Here is an 11,604-nt window from a genome sequence, read left to right as displayed (position 1 = left end):
TGGAAGTTGTTAATAAAGATGTTGAATAGCATTGGGCCAAATATGGATCCTTGGGGTACTCCAGTGGGGGTAGGAAGGAAGGTAGAGGAGCCTTTCTCCCATTTTACAGCCTGAGATCTGTTGGAAAGATAGCTAGAGAACTAGGATAAGGTATTGAGGGAGAGATTAGGATTGGAAAGATGGTTTAGGAGGTGGGTGTGGGAGATGGTATCGAATGCTTTGGATAAATCCAGTAGAACTGTAGAAACTATTTTTCCAGAGTCATGGGCGAGGTTAACAGTGTGTAAGAAGAAGAGAAGAGCAGTTATGGTACTGTGGCCAGGTCGGAAGCCGTGCTGGGTAGCAGTTTGATTAGGAATGGCATAAGGTGAAGGTGGATGCATTTTTCAAGTTTAGAGATGGGGAGAGGATAGCAATGGGGAGGAAGTTTGAAGTACTATTATTTTTGCCTCCTTTATTCTACCTCTCCATAAAGGTGGAACGCCATAATTTAGGAACGTATGATTCCAGCATGGATCGATTGATCAGGATACTGATGGGGAGAGTGATACCATCTGCGGCTGTTTTTAGGAAGGTGGATGGGATGTTGTCAGGGGCGTTGGAGCAAGGTTTTAGGTTTGAGAGTAACTTCTTTATGTGAGAGGTTGAGATGGGTTTAAGTTCAAAAGTAGGAGGAGTAGGGGATGGAGAGGATTGGGTGGTTTGAGGTGGAAGGTTATTCTGCGGGAAGGACTTGGTTAGTTCTGCTATAGAGTTGGTAAAGAAGGAATTGAATAGAGAGGCTATTTCATGGTCATATTTGCTGGTGTCTGGGCAGGGGTTGATTTTAGTACCTGGGTTGAGAAGGGAATTAATAGAGTTCCAGAATAGTTTGGGGTATTTTTTGATTATTTAACTGAAGTTTGGTATAGTAAGACTTTTTGTCTCTAGTTATTTGTTTTTTAACAAGGTTGCATAGTTGTTTGTACCTAAGTATAATTTCAGGCTGTTTGTGTTGGAGATATGTTTTCCAGGTTTTGTCTCTTTGTAGCATAAGATTTTGGGTGTCTTTGGTTAGACAAGCGGCAGTCTTGGCTTTTACTCTTTTTGTTCTTATTGGAGCAAGGGAGTTCAGAATATTTAAAAAGGTTGAACTGAAAAACTCAACAGCTTGGTCTAGAGGAAGGTTTTTAGGGGTTTCCAGTTAATTTGTCTTAGGGAGTCAGAGAAAGTTATTGGGTTAAAGTTTGTGAGGTTTCGGGTCTGGATAAACTGGTGTAATTGAGGCAAAGAGGGGGTAGCTCGATGGGTGAAGGCTGGTAAGTGGTCTCCTAATGGGTCAGGTATGACATCGGAATTTATTACTTTGTTTGGATGGGATACTAGGATCCAGCCTAGTATGGAACCAAGGTTTGTTTTGTTAGGCCTGGTAATGGAGTTAGTTGGGTGTAATTAAATAGATTGATGGATAAGGAGGGGTAAGGGTTGTTGATTTTATTCCATTCGATGTTTACATCTCCAAGTATATACATCTCTACCTTGATATTGGAGGAAGCCCAAGATAGGATTTCCTCAAGAGTACTGGTGTTATTTCCAGGGAGGATGTAGAGGGAAATTATGCAGATACTTTTGTGGTTGTTTACTTTTAGTAGGCCTATTACTAGTTCTGCGTTGTTGAATGGAGGGATGAGGTTGGGATAAGGGGTGATGGATAGCTGGTTGGAGTAGATTAAGGCTACACCACCACCTTTTCTATTTATGCGGTCGTATCTGAGGCATTGGTATCTGGGGGGGGGTTCAGGGTCGCTAATGGGAGGTTTTAGCCACATTTCAGAGATGGCTACAGTGTCGGGCAAGTTGTGATTTAACCAACCATGAAAGTGGGTTACTTTATTTTTTAGGCTTTGGGCATTAATGGTGAGGAATTTTAGGTATTTAAGATTGGACTTATTACTGATGACAGGGGGAGCAAGGGTAGGTGTGGAATTTGGTCCTGGGCTAGGATGCATGTCCCCAGATAAGCAGAGGTAGTTGAGGAAGGGTAGAAGTAGTTTTGGATTGTTAGATAGTTGAGAATAGTAGTGTATTAGATTAGGCTTGCAGTATTTAATAGAGAGTGGAAAAAGTTTTATTCTGAAAAAGTGGAGAGGATGAGATTGAACTAAAGAGGAGGATATGTTATGAAAGTGTGTTCTTGAGATAAGAGCAAGAGGGTAGAGAGAGGGGGGTCTGATAGGAAGGAAGGGTGAAGATGGATGTAGGTGTAGGAGGCGGCAAGGTATAAAGGGAGTAGGAACAGGATACAGATAGATGGGATGAGAATGATTGTATGGGGAGGCATGGTAGATGATTTCTGTGAAGATTTAGTAGGGAGGAGATGATATTGTTAACTGCTCATAACCTATGTCTAGACTTCTAGAATGTGCTCAAAGGTGATTTTCCAAAATTTCTTGTAGCAAGCTTGTTTATTATCATTTTTTATAACAAGTTTATGATAGGAAATGTATTTGGATGCCATGCTTCTGAACCCGTCCCAAGATAACTTGGTGCGATCTAGCCAGTTTCTAGTTATATATAGTTTAATTAGTGAGCAAAGAGTAATTAGGATGTGATATTTCAGAGGTGAGGTTAGAAATATGGAGAATGGCCATTTCCCAAGATAAGGTTGACTTTTGGTAATCCATCGTTTCTAGGCGTACTTTAAGAGAGCTCCATAGCTTGTAGGAGTGTTTGCAAAACCACAGAACATGCAAAATATCAGCATGAGGGGAGGAGCAGCATGAACATGCTGGGGTGACTTTGAGATTAAACTTGTTTACTATAGATGGAGTATAATAAGCGTTGTTATTAATCATTAATTGTGTGTATAAAACTTTTTTGAATGGAGACATTTTGGTAGTATATTTAATTGCTCTGAGTTTCGGATTTTCTGAAAAGGTTGTACCTTGTTGGTCCCAGTACTTTGAAAATAGATAAATCCTTTTGTATTTAATGAGAGTAATCATTCTGTAAGTAGAGACTAGCATATGTTTCTTGCTAGATAAGGATTTAAGCATTTCTAACACTATATTTAGATTGTTTTTGTTGACACGTCTGTTTTTGAGTATAGATGTATTAATTTCTCTAATCTGTTGTAGTATAGTAGTATATTTTTTGTTTAGATTTAGTATCTCACGTAATTCTTGAATCGTCTTATTCCTATGTTTGTGTATGTCCCACACAGTGCAGTCTTTTATTTGAGGATAATCAATGAGATTTAACATTTTATTATTAAGTCTTGTATTAGGATTTAAATGAATGGTTTGAAGAAAGTAGCTTATCACTAAGTATAGTCCTAGTCTTATACTTGGCGGTGACATTCACCCCAACCCTGGCCCATCCACCTCTGATATATATACTCCCCCTACGTGCCACCTAAGCCACAAAACTACAATTAGTAGACCTACCGACTCTCTCCTGGCCTGTCATCTCAATATTAGAAGCATTAATAACAAGGTACATGAACTGCATCCACTCCTGGCTGTCCACTGCCCTGAGAGTCTCTGTCTGAGACCTGGTTAAAACCTACCACAACTGACAATGAAGTGTTAACATACACAGGCTGGACCCTGCTTCCAGGAAGTGGGGGTGGGGTGGCTATACTGTACAAATCTGAATTGAATGTGACCATAGATTTTAATCAACCACCTCAAATTAATAACTCAGAAATCCTGGCCACTAAATTGCAAATTAACAAAAGTAAATGCATCAACATTATCTGCATGTATATTACCCTGGGTAATAATATAGCCACACTCGAAGATACCCTACACTGGCTTTCATGTCATTACCCTCAAGAAACCCTATTACTTGGTGACTTTAACATAGACTGGGGCACCTGTTACTCAAATTCCCCTACCACCCACATTAACCTGCATGCATTTACTCAAATCATAACCACCCCTACCAGACTAGGTAAACCCAAACATAAAGAAAGCATACTCGGCTGGGTACTTGTAAATAGTAACCCCCAACTGTACACTGCTGATACCCTCCCCGATGACCTTAGTGATCGCTTTCTCACTTATATAGTTAAGCAAAAAGTCATTATTCCTCATGAATCTGTACTCAGGAAAGTCAAAAACAAAAAAAAAACTTTGACCTTGTCAAATTCCAACAGAAACTTAACTCCTGTAACTGGTCTATGCTAAAACACTTCCCTTAGAAGAGGCAGTTGCATATTTTAACAACAGATTTCTTGATATCCTTGACTTGCATGCACCTGCCCGTTCTAAGTGAGCAAAGGCAAAAACTGCCCCATGGCTGTCTAAAGAATCTAGACTAAAAATTTCCTTCATAAACCAAATTTGAGCTCTATGACACTCCCCTAAAGACCCCTGCAATCATGTTAAATACAGGCAAGCTAGGAATGAGACTAAATAATCCATTTTACAAGACAAAAAACAATACTATTGTAATTTACAGACCGCAAACCATAACAATCCTCAGAAGTTCTGGTCAGGTCTGAATAATCTACTTCATCCTGGAAAAATGTCTACCCCTATCCCCGCTGCTACCATTGATAAATCCCCTGAGGATGTTTCAGACAGTTTTAACCATTTCTTTACAGAGACAATTCAAGCCCTAGCTAGCCAATTACCTCCTAGCTCCCCTGGCCCTGATAGTACCATCCCTATGAACCTACTCTCGTTCAGCTTCCAACCAGTGTCCACATCGCTTATCCGTACCTTGATCAAAAAATTAAAACCCACCACACTCTCCGCTGATCAACTACCTGCCGAGTACCTTCAAAAATCAGCTGATGTCATTGCCTATCCAGTATCAATATTAATTAACCGCACCATAGCAGAGGCTAAATTTCCCACCATTTGGAAAACATCCTATGTAATCCCAACACATAAAGGAGGTTCCTCCACTGAATTCTCCAACTATAGACCGATAGCTATACTTTCTTCGCTAGATAAGATTATGGAAAAATGTATACACAAACAACTGATGCACCACTTAATTCAGAATCACTTCATGGCCGATACCCAACATGGCTTCCGTCCACACCACAGCACAACCTCAGCCCTACTAGCGTTTACCAATACCATAAATAATAATTGTAACAATAATCATATATCCTCAGTCCTCTTCTTGGATCTTTCCAAGGCATTTGACTTGGTGGATCACCAACTTTTGATTCACACCCTGCAGTCTTTCTGTCTAAATTCAAATGCCATTCAGTGGTTTAAATCCTACCTCAGTGGGAGGCAGCAGGCTGTTCTCTGACAGAACAAGCTCTCCTACCTATTACCTAACACCCTTGGAGTGCCACAAGGCTCAATATTAGGACCCCTACTGTTTTCCATCTTTATAAACAACTTGTATACAGTCATCCCGAATGTCAGCTCTATCCAATACGCTGATGATTCCACCCTGATTTGCTCAGCCACATCTCCTTCAGACTTGAGGTCTGTTACCCAATCCACCTTTAATACTATAGAAAACTGGCTGTCCGAACGTTGAGTGTTACTAAATCCCAAAAAAACTAAAATGCTCTTATTCTCTCCAACACAAAGGTCTGCACCGTTTATCTTCACCATAAATGCAAAAGATGGCACAATAATCACCCCCGACTCCTCTACAAAACTATTTTACCTTCATGAGAACCAAACGATCAAAACCATCAGTAAAAACTTGGGTCACTGTATAGAATAACCCCCGCCCCCCCAGCTAAGACTGCCATAGCTCGCTCTCACCTGCTTTCAGCACTTTTATATGCACCCTCCCTTCTCTCTAATCTAAATAAAACTGTACTTAATAGACTCTCAGTCTGTTACAATCACATTGCCAGGTTTGCCACTGGCCTGCCTTTTAGAACACACCATTGCATCAACCTTAAACAGCTTGGGTGGCTAGAACTTCCCAGTCTAATCCAATATAACCTTATGATTATGGCTAATAAAATCCTCTATTATCCAGATAACACACCAGCTCTTAAAACTATTATCACCCCCTACAACAATCCAAGACTGCTCCGATCCTCAGACTGATTACAAATTTAGACAATTAAAATTAACAATGTAGCTGGTGACTCTCTTTGCCAACTCTGCAGGCAGAGTATGGAACCTCCTTCCAGCTGACATTACTATGCTCTCCTCCCTATGCCAATTTAAAGCTAAACTCAAACAACATCTGGCACTAAACTGGCTTTGCCACTGTAACAAGCTTGGCTAACTCTCACCATGAATGTATATAATCTATTTATCAAAATACTGTTTATTTTTCCCCAACTGTTACCAGGGGTAACTCGAACTTGTGATATTGTCTATTCATGTCTGCCTATGTTGTTTGTAAATATCTTATCTGTAATATGCCTACTTTGTTATTACTTATCTGTCTACCTTCGAGCTTTTCTCCCCGGGTCTCTGCTGGAAATGGACATTAATCCAGTTGGACTATCCCGGTCAACAAATGTAAAATAAATAAAATATGTATAAGAACTTCGCCAGTTTTATTGATTTTAACAGCTCTTGGAGTGTTTTCATTTTCCTAAGGTTAGGTGGCGCTATAAAGGGTTAAGTTTTGGGATTCATTATATTGCTGGGCACATGTCGGTGCCACATGGATACGAGATAAATTTAGCAAGTTCCTTATTGATTCTGATGAATAGATTATTGGGAATGGTAGTAAAAGATGCATTAAAGTGATACAGTAGCTTTGGTAGGATATTCATTTTGATGATTGCTGTTTTGGAAAGCACGGGCAGTTTCAGCTGCTGCCATCTGTGTAGGTCTTGTGCAATACCTGACCATGTTTTGAGTACATTATCCTGCATTGTGGAAGGATGAGAGTGGTCATACAATATCCCTAGATTTTTGAAGAAGTAGACTGCATTAAAAGGTGAGTTGGGGAAATAATTTTCCTTATGGTTTAGGGGGTTAATAGGGAAAATATGTGATTTTTTTTATTAACTTTATAGTCTGAGATAGATGAGAAGGTATTTATTGATTAAACTATCTTCTTCAGATCTGTATTTAGATGTTCAAAATAGATATTAAGGTCATCCACAAAGGCCGATAGTTATTTGAGTGTTTAGTATTCTAGGGATTGAGTGAAAGTTTTTTTGTGAGATGTAGAGGAAAAGGGGCTCTGTATATGGATTAAAAAGAAGGGCAGAAAGTGGGCATCCTTGCCTTGTTCCGTTGCAGATTTTTATAGGGTTTGAAAGTTTTTTTGTTGATATAAAGGTATGTATGAGAGCTATTGTATAATAATTGAATCTGGTTAGTGAAGTCTTTGGGGATATTAAAGCGAGAGAGCTACAAATAAAAAACTCCAGTTAACCCTATCAAAGGCTGTACATGCATCTAATGTCAGTGTATTATGCAGTATATCTTGCTATTAATAAAATAACAGTTTTGTCCCTAGGCATTCTTGTAATGCGTAAGCAGTGTAACAGTCCTTTGTACAAGCCAGATCAGCTCACCCATCCATCCATCCTCAACCCCCTTTTTCCGATTTTTGCACATGGAGTCGGGATGTCACTTCCGCAGTGGCAATCCTCTCAAGCCAAGGTTTACACCACCAGGTGGCTAGCCCTGCCATGCTAGTTTATTTGCATCACTCACTCATGCGGACACACTCACCTGCGGCCAAGGTCAGCTCATAATATTTGTAAAAGTAAACTTACGGCAGGATAGTGCTTCTAGGGTAAAACAATTCAGCTTCAAAACAGTAAGCAACTATGTTTCATTCACTTGACACTTAGTGTTAAAATTATTCTTGCAGGCTGCAGCAATGTTTCTAATATGTTTTTGCTGTTCTAATAAAATAGCGTTTTCATTGTGGAATATGATGCATTTTTTCTGTATCTAGCCTTGCTAAGCATCACAGTTTATACCACCTAAAACCTTTTGTAAGTTAACATTTTGATTGTGCTGAAGAATAATTGCCACAATTTCTTCTGACTATTGGGCTCACACTTGTGCATTTTTTTTCACTGCATGTTATAAAACAATTTTGATACAGATGGGTCGACTGCAACCTGCCTTTCAGCACTGACAAATGCTTGTTCCAGGTGTTTTCCCATAGAAACCATCACCATTCGTCTTCTAAATCTGCAGCCAACCTGAATTATTTAGAAAGTCCATTCATACCTTGACTTGTTCATTGCTGCCTGTACAGTCTTGAGCAGATATATTCCTTTATTTTCTAAACAATTTCCATAATCCCGAGTCTAGCATTTGTTTTATTCTGTGCCGTATTCTAGATCCTCAGCAGGATAGGAAGCTGACTGTTGCTTGTCCACATACCTGTGTGTCAGTATTTCTCGATCACTTCCTGTTCTTTATATTGCTAATATAGCTATGCCTCAGTATTCCTTTCAAAACCTATTCTTCTCTAAGCTCCTTGCATTAGGGATATGTTTTAACTGGGTTTAGTTCTGATCCATCTGCTAATTTCCTGTGACATCCGTATGCAAGATGCTTGCACGTTCTTTGCCACATCTCGTACTGATAACTCAGAGAAGGTTAAGAAAAGTCATGAGATGATATGGCAACTTTTGACTGATGCCAGCAGGTAAGACTACCAGAAGTGGTTACTAAATGTTTTTATAGATTTACCTAACTATTCAAATGCTTTGCTTTATCTAAAATTTTCACTTGCCTCCTAGTGTTGTCCAAATTTTTTATATTTTTTTTGCCTGGTAGCCCTTTGACATTAGTCTTCCTCACCTTTCTAGAAGCCACCTTTTTTGACTAATTTCCCTTAGTAGCACCTTGTATTTCATACTATAGAAACAGTTTCCTTTTTCTAATGATGATTTTTTTTTGCCATATGTGGAGTATTAATAGATTGAGAGTTGGTGGTTTGGTTGCTGGAGGCTTTTAGAGTGCATTCGCTCGGGGATTCAGATATTTTCATTATGCTTGTCCTGATTCACAAATGGAATGTGTATATTTCTAATAGGTTGGCATTTTGTAATCACTCCTTAACAAGGCCCGCTACCACAATCAAAGCATTAGCACTTTGGACTTGCATGTAGCTTCTGCTGTAGTGTGAATCAGTACCAGGAAGTGCCACACCCTCCTTATAAGTGAGAAAGAGCCGAATGTCTACTGCTGAAGCATGGTTCACCCAACTTGATTCTCTGATGCTTTAGCCAGTAGTTGGTCACTTGTCTGTCACATTGCACATGTCCCTCTGTGGTATTACATTGACATAGATCTTTGCATTAACTCTGCCTATTCATCACTTGCTATAGACACCTATGGGTATTGCAGTCTTATCTTTATCATCAGCTACAGTTGTCAGTATGTGATTGGATATTTGAGGATTCTCTAGTAAGACGTTTACAAAATCTGGCATTAGGTCACCAATATCCAGTTTATACCAGTGCTGTGGTAAAGAGGGATGGAGCCCTCATAAAGACCTGGGTTTGATTAGCAGTCTGACCACAGGAGAACTGGGAAGGGATGATAAATGAGCAGCCAATGTCAGCTTGTCGATTCAGAGACTGCAGGGGGTTGTGCATCTTAGGGCACATGTTCTTTTGTGAGACTCTCTGATTTTTTGAACACTGGCACTGGTATGCTTATTCTCCAGTCATCTAGGATATGCCTTTCTCTCTGCACTACTATGAGTACCCGCAGGAACCATTTCTCCCCTGTCTCACCCAGCATGTTTATCATATCTACTGTGACCTTATGTGAACTTGTTGCTTTCTCTGACTTCATTTTCCTTAGGGCTGTTCTTTCTACATCTGTGGCGGGCTCCGCTTCCCTTATTGTAGGCTATGCCTGGGGCAGTACAGCTTCTGTGGGGTTTTCTTCATTTAAAAGCTGCTGGAAGTACTCCTTCCGTCTGTCTTTGATGCCCTATGGACTGGTGAGCAGGTTGTTGCTAGCATCCCTTATGAAGCATGCCTGTCTGTCTTCTTTATCTTTCTGTTTTTGCCCTGCAACTTAATATAGTTTCTTTGTGCCATCTACTGACTCATTTTCCAGAAGCTGGTGGGGTGCCTCTGATACCCTGTTCTTTGCTATTTCAACTGCTTTCTTAGCCTCTTTGTTAACCAGCCAGTATTCCTTCCTAGCCTGGTCCGCCTTTTCTGTCTACCAGTTTTTCCTGCACTCCTCCTTTCTTTTAATGACTTCCTGGATTTCTGCATTCCACCACCAGCTTTCCTTATGAACCTTATTTGCATAAATGGCTCAGCCACATATCTGTTCTGTAGTCCTTACACATGCTGCTTTGAGGCACTGCCATTCTTCTTCAACTCCATCTGTTTCCTCTTCCTATTCTTCTTGGGGTGATAGAACCTTGAGTAATTCCATGCGCTGTTATGCACATGGCACACATGACTGATTAGTATTAGCTGCTTCTCCATCTTGGACTGCTACAATACCACGCATCTTTCCCTGAGACGGTGTTCTGTGCTATGGCCACAGGCAGGACAGAATTGTAGTAGGTTATCTGTGTCTGAATCTGAAAGGTATACCACAACGCAGATATGTGGTAAGCCTTTCTGAAACCTGCCCCTAGTGCTAATATATTGGAAATAGTGACTTTATAAACTTTTTTGTAGGGGACTGTGTAACATAAATCTGGAATATGGAGAATTCTAGATTCTAATGCACTTTTTTTGTTTTGAAGAAACATTATTAGTATCTCAAATAACAAGACTGGACACCTTCTTATTAACTATAGTGTTAATTAATGTCTTAGTGGCCGCGATGGTGCAGCGGTTAGCATTGTCGCCTCACAGCAAGAGGTTCTCCAGTTCACTTCTTGCCTGGAGTGACTTCTGTGCAGAGTCTGCATGTTCTCCCTGCGGTTGAGTGAGTTTTAAAGACATACAGGTAGGTGCATGTGTGTATGTGTGCCCCTTCTGTGAAGGTTGGGCTGGCAACTCAACACTGTAAAAATACCACTGCCAAATCAATCTGTTGACCAATGATCAGCAGTGGTGACCCCTAAATGGGAAAAGACAAAGACATTGCTTTATTTATTAATGTCTTAATTTCAGTATTTATTATTAAAACAGGCTAGATTAAAGACATTTAAAATAATTAAGCCCTTCATAATTCTAATTTAACCAACTACATTATATAAAGGGTGCCATAATATCACAGTCCCTTCAAAACATTTTTGTATTATTTTCTGTAGTAACAGAGACAATGTGAACCAAAGTTTCTAATCAACAAATGTATGTTTTTTTTACTTGAGTTTAATAGTATTAATTTTATTCTCATAAACAAATGTGGTTATATATAAATATTGAGAAAACAAATGTTTTTCCAGTTTTTGATTATTGTTTTAGGTACAACAGCTAAGGTACACCAATGGAGTGGCAGTTGATATTTCTTACATTGGAAGGGAGCAGGAGTATTGAATAGGGTTAAATGTTTAGTGAACTGAAACTTGACCATAGTGCTTGGGTAAATGTCTGAAATTTAAGTGAAATATTTGTTGGTACCAGTTCCGCTGTGGTGACCCCTAACCGGGAAAAGCCGAAAGACACAACAACAACTCATAAAAGGCATGTTGCCAATCACCCCTAATCATTACATTTTAACTCTAACAGCTATTACCATCATTGTTTTTTATATATGTGTGTGTATACATATATATATA

At 39.6% G+C, this 11,604-nt stretch overlaps 1 protein-coding gene across 1 annotated transcript in view; it reads left to right on the top strand.

The window, feature by feature from the left end:
* Window positions 1-11,362, top strand: part of LOC122794730 (catenin alpha-2-like) — a 2,759,516-nt gene extending 2,748,154 nt beyond the window's left edge. The window contains exon 8 of the mRNA XM_044063375.1: window positions 11,291-11,362. Within this exon, the coding sequence (XP_043919310.1) occupies window positions 11,291-11,362 (72 nt within the window). The remainder of the gene's footprint in view (window positions 1-11,290) is intronic.
* The last annotated feature ends 242 nt before the right edge of the window (window positions 11,363-11,604 follow it).

The sequence above is a fragment of the Protopterus annectens genome, chromosome 2.part1 (assembly GCF_019279795.1).
Source record: "Protopterus annectens isolate FY-2018-M chromosome 2.part1, PAN1.0, whole genome shotgun sequence".
In the NCBI taxonomy this organism is placed as follows: Eukaryota; Metazoa; Chordata; order Ceratodontiformes; family Protopteridae; genus Protopterus; species Protopterus annectens.
The sequence above is the reverse complement of the archived record's forward strand: the minus strand, read 5'-3'. Positions and strand labels throughout refer to the sequence as shown.